Consider the following 17798-nt stretch of genomic DNA (forward strand, 5'->3'; position numbering starts at 1 on the left):
TCTTCTCCACTGACTTCGAGAATCTTGATCGAACTCAAATTAACCCTTTTTCTTTTTCAGTGGAGCCTCCTCTATCTAGCAGTTTATACTTCGCTGTTACTCCTAACAGTTTACATATGTTTTAGAAATGCACTCAAACATGATTAATATAACTGCTGTCAGACATTCCTTGACCAAGTGCGGCACGTATGCTTTGGTCTGGCTGTTAGAGAGTATCGGAGACTACTCATGTCTTAAGACTTGTTCCTAGCTTAGTCTTTGACCTTTGCGGGCGCATGTTAGGAACTTGCATTTCCAACCATTAAAGAAGTCAAGTGGCAGATGCCAATCATCTACTGAAACTCAGTGAACGTTAACATTATTAACAACATACTAATAACATAACAAAATAACAAGAGGAAAGGACTTCATTTTGGATTTTACTGAAGTGACTCCAAACCCTGGGCTTGAAAGAGGAAATGGATATGTGCATCAAGGGTGCGCATACCCATGCCTCTACAAAGAGGAGCAAGACACACAAGTCAGTGTCAAAGGCTTTACTAAACAATGACCAAAGCTCCTGCAATCCATATATGCTGTGCTCTCATTTTCACAGCGTACTCATTTCAACGTGATCAGGCAGATGGTGGTAATGGTTTTATTAGATAATGCCTCTTGACAGTGAGGGAAGTGGGACTCAATGTTTATTCCTGAAAATATTATGACTCATTAAATTGCTGTTGTCTCAAAGTCTTTCCCCTACAGCAAGTCTTTTTGTATCAAGATAGCAATGGAAGCCATAATAAATACAATTATCTGTAGACAAATACAACTGTTTTATTTAGAAGAAAAATATTTACAAATATTTTCCTCATTACTATACAGAAACAGTATAGGAGTGACTATATAGCATGTTAAACATCTTTTTTTGGAAAAATCTGTGTCTCGAGAACAAAGCATGTAAAAAAAATTATTACTTTGGGTGTTCTGTGGTAGGTGAATGTATGGACTAGCTGTAAATTCATCGGAGCAAAAAATACCTCTAGTCTGCCATCCTGTCCCCAGCTAGTGCCCAAGAGCAGATGCTTGGGAGGATTAAAGGAAGAGGCAAACTTAAAATGCTATTTTTCCAGAACATTCCCTCTGCTTGAAGTCATGTGCAGCTGAGTGGTTTCCCAACTTAGAAACGTCACCTTTGTGTTTAGTCCCTCAACGAATTTTATTTCTATGGATGTGTCTAATTGTTTTCTGAAAGTATTCAGAATGGTTTGGTATCAATTTTTGGTATCCATTTTTGGTACCCATAACATCACAGACATTTCTGCAATTGGGAAAGTACCTCCTGTTTGTTTTTTAAATATTGTGTTTCACTGTTCACCTCCTAAATTTATTTTTCACCAATGAAGTTTATATTGAGGATGGAGCATTTCATCTGACTGCACCTAAAAATCCACATGGAATTTCATCCCTAAAAGAAATTCAGGGACAAATATACTGTAGGAAAAAGACTGAAGACCAAACACATAGCATGATCTGAACTTAGGCATTCTTAAATAATCCTTATGGAAAAAAAGAAAATGGGAAAAAAAGCATGCTCACAATACTTGATGTAAGAACTTCCAAAGTTGATACAATCTGAGGGAAGAAACTGCTTGGTGAGTACTGCACACTACTCTAGAAAGGCAGGATGTCTTCCTGTTTTCTGGCTATTTGAGCTACAACTGTCAGTCCCAAGAGTAAAGCGCCAAGGAAGAAAAGTCTTAAGCTTTACAGATTTGTTTGCTCTTCTCAACAAGAGATACAAGTTAAGACAAAGATGAGAGAAGAAAAAAAATGTGTAGCAAAATCAGCCTTATTTTTATTTTAAACTTCACAAACTCCATTCTTCAAAACAAAGGGTGATACCAATATTTATAGTAAAGTCATTACTTTGTTGCAACTTAACCAAATAAATAGATGTAATGACTGTTACTAGAAAAAGAGTATTTCATTCTAAATCTAAGGATATTAAAATACAACTAAAATTTAAGAGTTTTCAAGGGAGAAAATAATTCAGTGAACATGATGTAAAAAACCAAACCAAGCCAGCCCAGCATTTTGTACATTATCTGAATACAACACGCACCAGAATGTAAATTCTGATGCTTATTTACCCCTCTGAAATAAGTGTCTATACTGACATACCAGTATGCACTGTTAGGGCTTTTATGATGAAAAAAATTCCTTCACTTTTGTTGGTTTTCATCTAACCTGATCTGTACAGCTTGGAGAATACATTAGGGCCCTAGTTGGATAAGTAATTTTGTATCAACTTAGCTTTTGTAACTCCAAGATCCACTGAAGTTTGTGGGACTACAAGTTAAGATAGGCACATACAGGGTTAGAGACAAGGAAGGGCTTATAAGTGAAATAAAACTCTTCATTTATACACATTTGAAGCAGGCTGATTCAGGGATTTATAAGTTCAGAAAGAAAGGTGGTCATTCAATTGATAACAATGCACAGTTTTAAATCTAAGGAGGCACTTCTTACAAGTGCAGCAATTTTCAGTTGTGACAGTCTCACTTGTGTTAAGAGAATGACCCAAGTCTCACATAACAGAGGAATGTTACAAAGGAGCTTTGCTATGATGATATTTTCGAAAGGTCTCTGCTTGTGAGGCTATTGCTGTAAACAACCCTTCTGTATTTTAGGTCCAGTACTAATCCATATTAAAACCACATTGGATCTGAAGAGGTAGTTTCACACTTCCTCAAGTAAAGCATGGGTCCTACAAGCCCTTGATTTATTTTAAACCTCTTTCAGGACACAGTTTGTGGCACCACACCGTAATAAGGATTTGGTGTTTCCAAAGCTGCCTGTTTCAAAAGAAGAAACGTATCTTGCCAGTGAATGCACGTTTCAACAGTATCAAAAAGATACTGTGAATTAATTCTCAGATTTCATTACTCCCTAGGGACCATTATTTATGGTATTCTCAGAATGGCTGGAACTTGAATCTGCTTTTAACCTAATGCTTTTTTACCGTGGACCTCTGAGCTCCCCTCTGCTTCCAAGCAGAAGTTCAGCAGCACATCTGCTTTGACAAACAGGGCAAATCCTTGTTTTCCTCTGTGACCCTGTAAAAATTTTCAGCAGCAAGCAGAACGCAAGAGATGAACAGCAGTTCAAGTTGATCAGCTTGCACATTGGACAGTGAGCACCTGAAGTGAGCAGTTAAACTTACTGCATTGAGGAAGGACTTTCATTTTGCAGCCAGTCAGCAGCTGGCTTAACAAAGTTCTCCACATTGAAAATTCATCAAGGTGAAAATGCAACGAACTGAGCTCTAGCACATGAACCTCCATTAAGGGATTCTGGTGACATCAGAAAGCCTGCAAACAAAAACTCAGGTAAGCACCAGAATGCCTCAGATGCAATTCTAACCGTGGCATTCAAAAGGTATTTACTTTCCATTTTAACAAAATACACGATCAACAGTACACAACGGGCAATAAAAATCCAGTTGAGAAAGAAAAATCTAATGGAGAAAACAGACATTTAACATTTTCTCCTACCTTACTTCAGTAGGTACAGAACCAATATAAATCAAAGTCTCATTTCTTCTGTCTTCCTGTTCTCCTGCTGTTTTATAAACTTCTCCTTCTCCTCATTTGCTATGACATTTTGTCAACTGAAAATTATTTACAGTGTAAAGAAGACGATGGGGGCAGGGGGAAGCAGAAATCACTTGCAGGCCTGGTTCTTGCTGCCGTTAAATACCCTCGAGAGATTTTTATTTTTTAAGGGCAAAGGAGTGTCTTTTTTGGTTAGTAAGAAAGTTTGGACTATACTTAACTTGTACAAGCTCTACAGTTGAAGGGAACACATCTGATTACACGCATGGCTGGACCAGTTCTGACAAATACAAACCATACAACTTCATCTGAGTGGCTGCAATGCCTCAAATGAAGTCTGTGGCCATACTCTTGGCTGATCTACTATTTTTTTTTGACATGACCGATACTGATGCACTACTTCACTCAGAAAATAAGGAGTGGATTGCAGTTTTCTGGAGTACACACACGGAAAATAAATAGGCAACGAACCATTGTAAAACAAGTGCTACAATAAGGAAAGACGACAAAAGGAATTACTAACACCAAACTTCTTGACAGCTTAAAGCAGTTGATAATGCTCAAAATTAGTTCTGCAGCATAAGCAAAAATTAATCAAATATTCTGACTATTCCCTGCAAGAAGGCAGGACTACATGCACTGCTACTGCAAAGAAAGAAAATAAAGAAGAACCATGCATGACAGTTCTTTAGCATCCACACTATTCCTCCAGAGTAAAGAAAGGAAGTATATCTTCTTGCTTCAGTATCTGTAAAACTCAAAGGTACCTTCTGCAAGAAAGAAGAAGCAGGTGGTATGCTTAAGAAAACAAACTGCATACACTGGCTGTGCTGATGAGAGAATTATTTTGTAATATTACTTGTAGGGAACAAGAACCTTCAGTGAATAAGTAAGAGAAGAATACTCGCCGTGCAGCCTGCTTATATGTCAAGTATATGTGAGGTAAGAAAAAGCACTTTATTAGCTGAAGACAGAAGACAAATTGTACATGTAATACAAAAGCGTGACAACAACATAAATGTAGTTTGGAAAAGTCCCTTCGCTGGGCACAGACTGAAGGACTTAATTTACAAATTGGCCCAGACACTACAAGAAATTATAGAACGTATATTTTTACTTTCTGATGAGTAGCTGTACATACATGGTAACAGTAAGTTATCTTCAAAGTACAAAGTGGATAAAGTCATAACTACAGGTGGATCCAGAACAGAACTCCAAGTCTGAAGAGCTGGAAGCATTACGGAGGTTCAAATCTCAAACTGAACCAAACCAAAATCCCGGATCTGAGCACATTATGGGCTGATTTCAGATTTACACCAGAGTTAAACTTTAGCAAAGACCAGCAAAATTTAGCACTTCATCTTCTAAAGGATTAAAGTCAGTGCCATATCCTGCACACACATGAACTAGTTTTCAAACCTTAGTAGGTTCCTTTCTGTTAGGTCACGTCTCTGTCATTTCCCCTCCAAGTCTTTTTGGAAGTTCTGCCTTCCTACAACTGCTTTTGATATTTTACGTTTTTCCTCTCCTTCCTGGATGCACAGGACTGCTTTTTTGATTTAGCCAGTTTATTAGCATGCCACTTCACATGGTCTCCTTCCTATTATGTCACATTCCTGCTTTTATTTTGAAATGGTTGAAATGCTTTGATTTAGGCTCAGATCGTGTGCTGACATGAGTATCTTTAAAAACGCTCCTGGAGAGAAGTCAGGTTTGGTGAAGTAATAATTGCCAAGAGGTAAAAAGAACACAAACCAAAAATCTCCAAGCATCCCATTTCAAGGGAGTGTTTGAGTTATACCAAAAAAGATGAATGACCTGAAGTTCAAAAAATATACTGAGCATTAAATGCTAAAAAATTACACTATATAGAGTGTGAAAAACTTACAGAAAGAGAAGGGGGAAAAAAAAACCCCACCAGACTGAAGCAGTCATAAAACATAAAACTATTACGAACTCAGTAAGGAAAGAAAAGTGCTTTTGAGATGCATCTGTGTATAAGAATGAAAGAAAACTCTGAGACACAGGATACTAGGACTATCTACCTGGCCTTCAGAATAGAGGGGGGGAAAAAAAAAACCAAAACAGCTTCAAAATATTTAAAGGGAGAAAGAAAGAAAAGTACTTTTCCCCTCAGCTCTCCTTCCCCCTCCCTTTTTCCTAAAGCAGCAATGTAGGCAACTATTTTTTGGCTTTTTTTTTGGTTGTTAATCTCCTCAGACAGTTTCCCAGGATGCACAGCAGTTAAAGAAACACCTTTATTTCCCCAGCCTACTCTTAGCTGCCTAAACCATCACTGCCTCAGTAAACACTTTAAATCAAACAGTTAACCAATAACATGTGCTGCTCATTAGCAGTGCCTTAAGCTCACCTGTATTGTTCTGTTTCTTTAAAAGGGCAGCATTCAAAGCACCCCTCACCCTAAGAAGCATTTTATTTGAGTTGTTATTGCTGTAAGCAGGAACCTCGCTGAAGGAAATGTTAATTTTTTTAAGGCCAGCAATGAAGTTTAAAAGCATTCTTTTAAAGAAAAGGCCCAAATAAAGAAAACTACGAACATGCACAAGTGAAGAAAAAAAAGATATTTGATGGCTGAGAAAATTCAATAATGTAACATGAATACCTTACAGAAAACAAGCACTCTATTAATTATTCCTAATGTTACCAATCTTCATCTTTAAGGGAGGAAGAAACTTTATAGAAAAAAATCAGCCTATTTCTGTTCTTCAATGTCAATATCCATCATAAGGTGTACTTAAAATTGTCTTAAGAGTCAAGTCATTCAGGTTTTAAATGCTCCCAGCAAAGTTAAACCACACGCTTCACTACTTTGTGCTTAAAGAAAGAATGAAGTGTATCTCTTCCTCAGAGACTCAGCACACCCTTATAGCTTAAAGGCTACTGTCCCTTGAAACACTTGTATCTGCTGCAACCAGAATGCTGACATAAGCAGATGCACTGTAAAACAAAACACTCCCATGAGAAATGAGATCCAATTCAAGCTTTTCTTTAGTCATGCTAATAGAATCTGTCTCCAAACACTAATCCATGTAGCACTGGTGCTTTTTGCTAGATCCCTAGCCTACAGGTATATGCTTGTAAGTCAACCTGGCCACATGAATGTGACTGAACTGGTGGTTTATTCTTATCCATTTTTTAAAATTTATTTTATTTTAAGCAAACCAATATTGCGAAAAGCCCGTATGTTAATGCTAGTACAGTTGGGGTTAATTTTCCAATAGAAACTGCTTTTTTAATGTTGTTTGTGGGGTAAACTTGCAAAGTTTTAAGGCTCGTTTGAGAGAACTGCTGTGTAAAGATCTTTACTTGCATGTCTAGTTGTGTATGCCTTTGGGCAAAGCATTTTGTTCCTTTGAAGTTTCTTTCTAAATGGAGGAAAAATAATACTTTAGTCCTCCAAGAAGATAACTGTGAAGATGGGATAATTATTTAAGGTGTTCTCATTCTGATGATGAGAGGAACAGAGAAAGGACTACAAATGTAAGCAAATAAGCTATGTTGATCCGGGGCAGACGAACAGAATGTGCATTTATACACAGACTCAACCAACCACATCGCAAACAGCGTATGTAGTCTCGAAAATAATCTGTAAATTGAACAAAAATGTTGAAACAATGCTGTAAGCTATCTCAGCCCTGTGTAAACACCGAGAAGCTCTCTATTTAAAAGGAATGTATATGCTTAATAGACAACTATAACCCAAACAAAGCCACCAAGCACAAAATCGGAGCAGGCAGGGCTGCAACACTGAAGGCCCAGTCCATACGCACTCATGTTAGCACGAATCCTTCTGACTGCCTGTGTGGAAGAAGAGTGTTTACAACAGGTCAAAGCAAATCCAGCACTGCAATGCACAAAAGCCATCAAAGCTGTGAGGCAGGGGTGGGGGTACCTGGATTTTGGCTTAGATGTGCGATCAGCATAGCACTTACTTCACTTTTTTAGTCATCAATAAATCAGAGGATCTTTTCATTTTTTCTGTGCAAATTCAGTTTGTATTATTACTTTCACTGCTGCTATTTCACATTGTTCAGCAAAACCTACCAGTCAGATATTCCAGTACAGCAGCCATGTACACTGGAGCACCAACACCAATTCTGTACTTCGGGTGGCCCTTCTTAATGTAACGTAGCATTCTTCCAACAGGGAATATGACCCCAGCCTTTGCCGAGCGGGAAGTCTTGGTTGACTTCTTCTTTCCACCCCTGCTGGACATTTTGTCTGTATTGGCTCTGGAACAGCACTCTATATATCAGGAAGAAAGAAAAAAAGATCAAAGGTTATCAATAAGGACTGATGTTATAATACCATATACTGAATTTCAAGACAAATCAGTATTTTGGGGTAGGCAATGCATTAGGGTGCCTAAAGCATCCAGACAATTTGCCTTTTTAGAGCATATACAACAAGAACTGAAAATAGTTTTCCATACAATGTTTACTTACCATTGTATTCTTGGCATAATTTTATACAGTAAATATATAAACAGAGAAATTATTTCATTTAAATCTGCTTTGGAATTACTTTTCTGAAATTCCTAACAGATTAAACCCAGTACCACTAATGGAGCAAAGTGCGATAATGACCTCACGCAAAATAGAGCTTCTGCATTAAAGCAGAAGATGTTTTCTGTGAGGGGACTGACATAACCCTCTGCTCTCTAGGAAAAACTCTTGACTCAGCATTTGAACAACTTTGGTAGGACTGTTAATGCTCATGAATAATTATGTTCCTAACTAGGAAAAACTGTATCCACTAAAGGTTTCATAAAGTGTATTCACCTTCCTTAAAGAACTAGATTTTCATGGGTGAGTTCACAGAACAAAGGCCTATGCACGGCAAACTACATCTCCTGTACACTAAATGTTCTATTTTCAGAAAGATCTGAAATGAACCCCTTGAGACTTGAACCTACCGCAAACCAGCTATCTCCACATCGAAGACTGTACGGCTTCAACATGCCCCCTAGGAATCTGATGAACTTCAGTCTGCCACCTCTCCTTAACGTAACAGTGGTCTAAACACCCAGCAGATATCTGACAACTGTATCTCAGCTTATCTCGGTGAAGAAACCTACTGCTGATACAGCTGTCAAACATTTTTTTCTCTCTGATTTCTGCTCAGGCTGTAAAGAGAAGCTGACAAATCCAAAGAGGTGGGGGGCTTGCAGGCTCTCAAGGTTTCTTTGAAGGTTTAGGCAATGTGCTGGGTTTTGACATAGACTCAGAGGAAAGGAGACAGTCCTCATCTCCCCCTCCCTCCCTCCTGCACGTCTGAACTCTAGGGAAACCAGCGGTATGCATCAGTGACACACATGCCTCTGTGCATCTTTCCTTGCTGCACAAATCCTGCCTAATACAAATGCAAATTCGCTGGTGTGTTTATATACTCCACAATGAAACCTCTTTAAGCCTGCCTTCCCATCACACCATTTCTCTGCTTCCCTTTTTGCTTCTCTCTCGCTTATTCTCAATGCTGCCCTTGTCCTTACAAACCTAACTGTATTTGCCATACGTCTGCATCCACAACGGAGCAAGCTCAGAAATAGGCAAAACAGGTCCAGCAACCACACTTCTAAGTTTTGCAACTTCTGCTCTGTGCTGACATGTACTGCAGTCTTCTAAAACTCTCTTAAATCTTCTAAATCTCTCTGAGATTCAGACTACATAACTATCACATGAAGACCACTCAGGATAACTAAAGAAACACAAGTATCAAACATTTCCTTTCCACTTCCACATTCCATTCATCAAAAAGTCTATACTTGCATAACATGTTAAGTAAAATAAAGGCAATGGGCTTACTACTTCTTAAAGGTAAACAAAATAATCCCATCCCATCTGACCTTAGTAGCTCAGATGAAAGTCACAGTACTTTTGTGAAATTGATGGCAAAAAACAGACAGGAAACTTTGGAAGGAGGAAGCCATCAAAAGGGCTCCTTCTCCTTTCCTCTGCTGTGTACTCAGCTTTGTAACAACTATTATTCTGCAAAGAAGAGGACAAAAGTCAATTTTCTTGCCTTGAGAAACTGCCTAACTGGAGCTCACAACTGATTTCAAAAACCTTCCATTTAATTGCATTTTGTCATCCAGTTAGCTCTGGTTTGTTAGCAGGAAGGCCGGGTGTGGCTTTGGGTTGGCTATGGACTTTCTGCCAGAAATTATTTTCATAGTTCATAATCCGTTTTCATCAATATTACAGATGTTTAATCTCACAAATGTTAAGAATTCACTGAACTAAACACCTGGGAAGGCAGGCATGAGAAATACCTGTGCTTCTAGCTTCTCTCATAATTCCTTTGTTTTGTAACTGACAGGTGAACAATGAAAAAATAATTTTAATAGGGAAAATCTGCAAGCCTTAAACAGTAAACTTCTATTAAACATTTGGCTTGTGAGTTTATGGGATAGTAGGAATAGCTGGAAGAAACCCTTATTTTCTGATGTTGGGGTTTTTATTTTTCTTTGGGAGAATGTCATCTAGCCATCAGCTGCTATAACATTTGGATCAAAGTGTGAGTAAAGCATGGAGCAATACCAAACTACTGCCAAAGAGGCTTTGAAGGAGCTGGAGTAAATACAGCTCACCCAACCTAACAATCAAAAGGGAAGACACACGTGGATGGCCGTGCTGTAGCTGGTAACAAAGAGATGAAAGAGCGCTGCCCTTTCATTTTGAGTTCCAAGAAAATGACTATTCATAGAGAAGGGAAGTGGTTCCTTCATATGTCGAGACAAATGTGCAGTGTATATCACTGTCTCTGGCTACATATCATCTATCCAAAGCGATGCTGAGTTGGTGTTAACATACTGTCAAGTGTCATCAGTCATGCTAAATCAACCTCCCTTATATCACCCTTGAGCAAAACACTTTGCTGTTAGTTTCCAACCTCTTTCATCTGGTGCTCAGAAGATGTTCTTCCCTTGAACATACTATTTTCTACTTGATACCTCCAAGCCTCCTGTTATCTGCAGCTATGTAACACCTACCCATATATAAAATGATATATTTTTTTTCTTTCATAATAAGCTTATTTTGTCACTTCTAGAGGTTAATTTCCCCCTTTATTCTATACTCCTGGTCACATTTCTCCCATTAATATTTAAGGTAACCCTGCACCTATCTTGACAATTAACCTGATCCTCTCACACTGTACATTGAAGAGCTTTCCAGCTGTAAGTTTATTCGTGAGGAAAACTTTGCCTGAGGCAGAAAGGCAGGGGGCTTGCATACTGAAAAAAGCAAGAACTTCAGGAACTTTTAGTATTAAAGGTGAAAAGCGATAAAGATGAGTTTCAGAGCTTCCTGTCTCAAGGATCCCACTCCTACAACATGCAGTGAATCACTGTATCTTTAGGGCAGAGGGAGGGAGATTCCAATTAAGTTTTAAGTACCACTTTCCATTTTGCCAACCATGTAATATGGAAGGAGAAAAAGAGAGCCTGGCATGGAAGACCTTTTTTCAGGCTTAATTATGGATACAGGATCATTACTTTGCAGAACCTGTTTGTCCTGCCTTTGAGCTCAGGGATGGCCCAACGAGCTCTCATGGTCTCTTCTCTACTTCTCCACAGCAAAAGAAGAGGGAAAGAGAAGAGATTTCACTTGCAACAGCCACAAAAAAATTACTGAAGTTGAATGTAACGAGCATGGCAACAGATCAAAAACCAAAGAAAACTGTGTGCCTTACATGTCCTCCAATGGTTTATCTCTGCAACACCAGAAACTCTGGAATGCTGCCAGCGTTAATAAACCAGAGCTGTCTGCTGAGTCACTGCTAGCCAGCAGATGAGGGAGGCAACCAAAGGGAACCTTATCACATGTGCCATAGTTCAGACAAGATTTGAGCAGGATAATTTAAAAAAAAAAAAAAAAAAAAAATCACAGTCAGTGGACCAGTCCTTTCCTTTCTGCCCCCTCTACCTGCCTCTGCAATGGAATTACTGAGAAACTTTACCAAATACATTGCAGTGTCTTCAAAGATTTGACAATAAAATTATTTTGTTTCAATGTGACAGCTCATAAAATTATCACTGTGATAATCAGGGGATATCACTGAGGAGTCAACTTAGATAAGTCCACCTTTGAATCAAATTTAATGCTATATTCTTCAGTGGCTCTGCTGTGCTTGGACACAGATTGCCTTAGCTGCAGAATTTAACACCTGATTCATAGCCTTTTAGAAAACCCCTTAAAGACTGTAGCAAGATTCATACTGCTTTCTAACATCTCAAAATTCACAGAAATGAGAATTTGGTGGTATATTAATTTGGCTCACAGCAAAGATCCAAGCTACAAGGCTCCTCTGCTGTTAGGTCTTTGTGAGCCAGAAATACAGTTTCTAAGAAACAAACGTTAAGGTGTAGCAATGAAATCAGCATAATTAACATTTTTCTGTTTGAAATTGGCTGTACTAACTCTGGTTGGCCATATTTTTCTGTGTGAAGATAGATACTCCACTAAACCACACTTCCAAATTCCATCTTCCTAAAATGCGCACAGGCATCTGTTTTTCTGAAATGTTTAGCATCACATAATTCTGAAAGTACAGCCTGCACATCCTGGTAAAGTGATACCTAATTTCCAAATACCAGTACTTCATTAGCTCAGTCAATTTGACACTTTCATCAAACAGTAATAATAAACCCCACCTGCTATTAACAGTTTTCAGGTACTGGTTCTCAACGAATTAACAAATTACTTTGAATGCTACTGCTGTCAGGCAGGGACTGTTCTGATTGTGGACTTATATTGGTTTATTAACTGCACTCAGCAAATAAGATGATTAAATTCAGATCTATATGATCCCATCGGTAAGTGTAGTGGATTCCAGGAGACCATTACTACAATAGGATAAATACTAAGATTTCGTAACGATTTTTCTCTTCTTTCCAGTACAAAGACTAAACTGGACAGTTCATTTTTGTATCACACGAGATTAACTGCAATGCTATCTTCTTTCCATTGTTTCAAAAGATTAACGATGTAAGTGCTGCCATTCTCTCTTAAATATATTTATGTACTATAATAACAGCCACTCGCTGAACTCTTTTTAAAAAGGTGCATTTGAATTTGCTTTGACAACTAACTTGCTCTGTTCTTGGCTCATCAGAAGCTGGTCTGGTGCATTTATAAGATGCACTGCTTATAAAGCGAGTATAAAATGGTCTCTAATAGTGCTTGCCTAGCACAACAGTGACTCAGTCTGTGACTGTGGTTTCTAGGTATGACAGCAATAAAAGAAAAGCTAATCACTCAGTTATCGTTTGATCTGATGTGATTTCAAATTTTAGCTTAAATGCTTCATCAGTGCAGTAACTCTTTGTGGTCTGAAACAGAGGAGTGAAACCAGCTGTGAAACAGCTGTTCCAGCACTACATTAATTTCTCATCTGAAAAGGTAGCACCATACATGCATTTATTTTTCCTTGGAAAACCTGAAGAACATTCCTCATCTAGGAATGCCCAATAGATGTACTTCCTATTTGCAGATCAATAAGAGTAGCATTCCCATAGTGATAATGTAAAGGATGGGACAAAGAGGAACAACATTTCACAAACTCTGTGTGCAAACCAAAATACTGTCGCACAATTGTATTCAACTGGCCAAAGTCCCTCCCTCCCACAATGGGTCTGAAACTCCAAAACAAATATCCCCTCAATGCGCAAACCTCCACTATGAACAGCACTGGGAGCATGACAACAGTTTCAGCTGGGCATCCTGCCACCAACAGTCAGGAAAATGTAAATACAATTGTCTTCACTGACCACTGCTGGGAGTTTGAGCACGAAATCAAGCCTGTTTGTGCATTATAGCTTTTTGTATACTAGGTAGGAAGCATAAAATTTGGTACATGACCTTAAATCGCTGGACCGTTTACAAATTCAATGTTCAGAAAAACTGTTTTAAAGCACATTTTGAAAACCTCTTTGCCTCTTGACATTTTTTGAAGAAAGCAAAAACGCAATAAAGAATTCACGTGGATGCTTCCAAGGCAAAATCCAGATGTAGAATGAAATTTCAGACAGACACTGTACTGCTGAGGGAAGGGAGTGCAAGAACTCGACCCACTGAGAAGGCTGCGAATGGCGCGACTCTTGCACCACGCCTTTTGGAACAAGGACCACGAGCTGAATCCTGCCCATCCTCTCTTTAGGACGGGTCTGGGCAATGAACTATAACCTCTTCACAGGTCTATAGCCTCCTTCCCTGACAAGTGAGCACGCACTGCACTCTTTCCACAAAGACTGCATGTTTCTTTTCCGATTCTACCTCTAGGAAGCACTGAGCTGACAAAACCTAATGCTCGCTGCACTGCCCACTGGGTCAACATTCCCTCTCCCATGGGAGGCTCTCTCTGGAGACTCTTTTTTTCCTCCTGTGCCATCAGCTGTAGATTCCAGCTCCTTTATCCCCACTTTATAACCTTGCTGGGGCAGGACTACCTGTTATGCAGAACGGACAACAGGCCTTGATCCTGGTTGACTGAGTTGTACAAAAATACTTCTGAATTTCTTTGAGAGCACAAGATTTTGACCATTCTTCAGGAATATGACTCTATCACCTATCTTATCAAGAGAATATCTTTCATCAAAGCTCACTACTGTGTATTGAAATTTTATGTGCAGAACCAGGCAACTCCTAAGGACAAATTTAAACACGCTGATTTCTCTTAAGACTAAGGTTGCAGTGGTGGATTTTTCTTTTTGCTAATGCTGATCTATAAAATAAGCAATGCTTAAGCACTTTCCTATATAACTGTCATTAGGCCAAATTCTAATCTTCCTACTAGTTTTTAGATTAGTTATGGCTTAATCTACACTGTCAATATTTGGCTTTACTGGCAATCAGAAGGGTATGCCTTACACACAACAAAACAAAGGTACTCTTTAGGAACCCAGAAGGCCTAGAAGATTTCAGTGTGAAAGGTTATGAAACGTAACACAGCAAAATAACTTGCAACAGAGTAAACAACAGAGTAACTCCTTTCTTTCAGAACACTTAAAAAAAACCAAAACACATTGGGGAGTTTTCTAGAGATGCTTGATACAAAATATCTCATACCCAATTGCATTAAAATGTATTTTTCAAAGCAACTGTAATCGCCTTCTTCCCACTGAAACCTTTTAACTCTGGGTTGTGCCTAAGAACTCACGTTCTGCTTTTATTAATTGCTTACTTGCTCCTTAGCTCATTTATTTCTTCTGCTCTTAGGAATGGGGGAGGCAGTGGATCTGCAAAGTTCCCTACAGACCTGTTGCTAAGTGACAGCCACACACAGTCCTGGGGAAAAAATGGTCGTTGGTTTGTATGGTCAAGAGATAAATAACAAGCTTCATCCAAATGTATTTCAACAACTGGTCTCCTCCCATCAACACAAATGAAGCACCCTCAGCTTTACACCAGGCTACTTGCATACGAGCTGGACTGCTGGCTTCAGACGCAAATTCATGGGCCTCCTGCAACTTACTTTTAAAGATTACAGAGGAAACAAAAGGATTACAGAAATATACAAGTTACAGAAACACTTTGTTCCCCTTACTGTTTCCTACACGCAGAACCATGTCAGTCTTTGGTCTAAACCCAGGCGCTCCTGTGATACACCTTGTGCCGAGCCTCAGGAACCTGCATTCACCTGCGTCCTGCAGTACTTGCAGTCCCCTACGAGGAACACCCACACCCAGAGACAGCCCGTACGGGCTGCTCGGATCCTGCAGGCAGACATATTGCAGGCGATACGAGAAGTGACAGTTGCAAAAGAAGAAGGGGCCTCATTTCTAGCCGAACATTTATTTTATACCACTCTTGGACGCCTTTGCTTACAGGCTTAAAAATGTCATTTGGCTTTTTTTTTTCATTAAGTCCTTCGCATGCGGCAGGTAACTTTTACGCCACGGTTTCTTCATCCCAAAGTGAAACACACCGAAAACACGTTCTGCTGCTTTTCCCTTGCGCTTTTTGCAGTCTCTCCAGATTATCTTCTCCTGCCCGATGACCCGAGGTGGGGAAAGACGGAAAAGGAGCTCGTGTAAAGGCAGAGAGACGTGCAGAACCGCGGCTCGGCACCCCGGCCCTTCCTTGGAGCCACCGTGCAGCTGCGGGGTGCGCGCTGGACTCCTTCCAACCTCCACACCACAGCCCAGACGCAGAAATCTAAACCCCACTGCCACCATTTCGCCGGTTTTCACCCGAGAAGAGGCAGAACCCACAGACCGCCCGGTGCGGGGCCCCCGCTTTTTCCTCAGGGAAGAGCCGGGGAGGGGGGGGGGGGCAGGACCCCACCTCCCTCACAGCCCACCCCGGCTCATTCGGGGCCACCCCCTCAGCGACACCCCTCCACCCTTATCCCCCACACCGCCGGGCTCCCCGCGGCAACGACTTACAGCTCTCTCCGGCGGCAAAATGTCTCCCGTCAGCCGGCGGCGGCCCCGCTGCCTCCGCTCCGCCCGCGGCGGCCAACGGGAACGGCTCGGAGGGGGCTGGCGGCGAACTCCCACAATGCCCCGCGCGCCCGCGCGTCACATCCCTCCCCCTCCTTCCCGCCTCCCCCCTCACGGCGGCTCCGCGTTCGCCTCACGGAGCGTGGCCGCCGCTTCCAGCTCCCGGCCCGGCTCTCTCGGGTCCCCTCACTCGCTGGCGGCTGGCGAAGCTGGTTGCCATGCGGGCACTGAAAAGCCCCGGCCCTGTGTGGGGCCGGGCCTTGGCACCATGTTCTCCACAGCTGCTTCTGGCCCTCCTCTCCCTGCTCCTAGCCAGGCCTTTGTGTGCAAACGTGTTCAGTCCTAAATCTTCAGTGGGGAGGACAAAGCCGGGGGGGTTAACACCACATTCCTCCTGAAATGAAGTTTCTCGAGAACGAGCAATGGGATCGTTACCACTGGTGCGAGGTGTAGGCACTCTTTCTGCTCTGCTCGTGCTGCACAAAAAGGGCTTGCTGCCATTTTATACAGGTCCCAGATGGAGCTTTTGGAAGAGTTTCCACATCGGAGATGCAGAGGTGCTTGAGCGCGCCTTCCCTGGTTGGGAGAGCTGGGTTGCTGCTGCCCCTCGCCTGCACACCCAGCCGATAAACGGAGGGTGCACCCACTGTCCTCTCCTTTCTCCTCTCCTTTCTCCTCTCCTCTCCTCTGTTCTTCCAGTTGCCTTGCCTGCTGTTTGCCAGTGGAAGAGGGTAGCCACCACAGCACGTCTTGGCTGCAGGACAGACAAATCTTTACAAACTGCTTCTGTGTTCACAACGGTGGGACTCGAGGCAGCTGGAGTTTTGAACATCATGGGAGACTCCTGGCTTGCTGATGCTCCCAGACCCTTCTGCTGCTCCCACCTGAACAGAGCATCCCCTTTCTTCAGCGCCCAAAGCGGGATGCCAGCCCATAGCCTCTTCCCCAGTGTCCCTTGCTTTTCTTTCACGGCTAGAGCAATGGCAGGTGACAGTGGCACAGTTGCTTAATATCATTGTGACTACCAACAGCTAGTAGAGGCAAGGAGTTTCTCTCTCTTCCACTCTTCTCATCACCCTGAGCTCCAGCTCTCCTTATTTTGCTCAGTATCAGCACATATTCACAGTACCTTTGCCATACAAAAGAGAAAGCAGAAAGGATAAAATGATTTAAAGGAAGAATGAAAAACAGGGAACTGGGGATAGCCTATATAAAATGTGGGGCTGATCTGAGAAACATCCTTTCAAAAAGTGTTTCTGAATAAGGGGCGAGAAGACATAGTGTGTGCAGGGCTGTGTGCAATGCTTGTGGCCTACAAGAGCAACATCATGTGTGATTCCACTAGCCAAGCTCAGGTATTGTAATTGTGGCATTCTCGTCCATATAAATGGCCAGGCTTGGTCTGTTTTTTAATGCAGTTAAGCTCTGTGTCTCCTAAGACATCTCTTGTTACGTTTCTGAGCAGCACACGGTCAAATGCAGCCTTGGCCTGACTGTGCTCCCGGAGTGCTAATTGTCACCTGAATGCTAGTCACACACACAGTTTCACCTAACAAAGACTCCTTGCTAAGTAAAGTGCCCTATAGTCCCTGATTGCCCTTAGCCCAAGGATATGGATACAGTACTGACTAGGCCATCTGCCATGGCTCCTCTTACACAGCTGAGGACACACTCCACTTTCCCTGTGTTCCTGTGCACACACACTATCTCCCTCCCGCCTCCTCCTCCTCCCCGTTCAC

General features: G+C 41.3%; 1 protein-coding gene across 5 annotated transcripts in view; it reads right to left on the reverse strand.

The window, feature by feature from the left end:
* MACROH2A1 (macroH2A.1 histone) overlaps positions 1-16093 on the reverse strand; it is a 47250-nt gene extending 31157 nt beyond the window's left edge. For all 5 annotated transcript variants that reach the window (XM_068408429.1, XM_068408427.1, XM_068408428.1 and 2 more), the window contains exons 1-2: positions 16003-16093; positions 7662-7862 (exon numbers count right to left, since the gene is read on the reverse strand). In XM_068408429.1, the coding sequence (XP_068264530.1) occupies positions 7662-7833 (172 nt within the window). In that variant the 5' untranslated portion in view covers positions 7834-7862; positions 16003-16093. The remainder of the gene's footprint in view (positions 1-7661; positions 7863-16002) is intronic.
* Positions 16094-17798: the final 1705 nt, after the last annotated feature.

This window comes from Nyctibius grandis, chromosome 10 (genome assembly GCF_013368605.1).
Source record: "Nyctibius grandis isolate bNycGra1 chromosome 10, bNycGra1.pri, whole genome shotgun sequence".
Classification (NCBI taxonomy): Eukaryota; Metazoa; Chordata; class Aves; order Nyctibiiformes; family Nyctibiidae; genus Nyctibius; species Nyctibius grandis.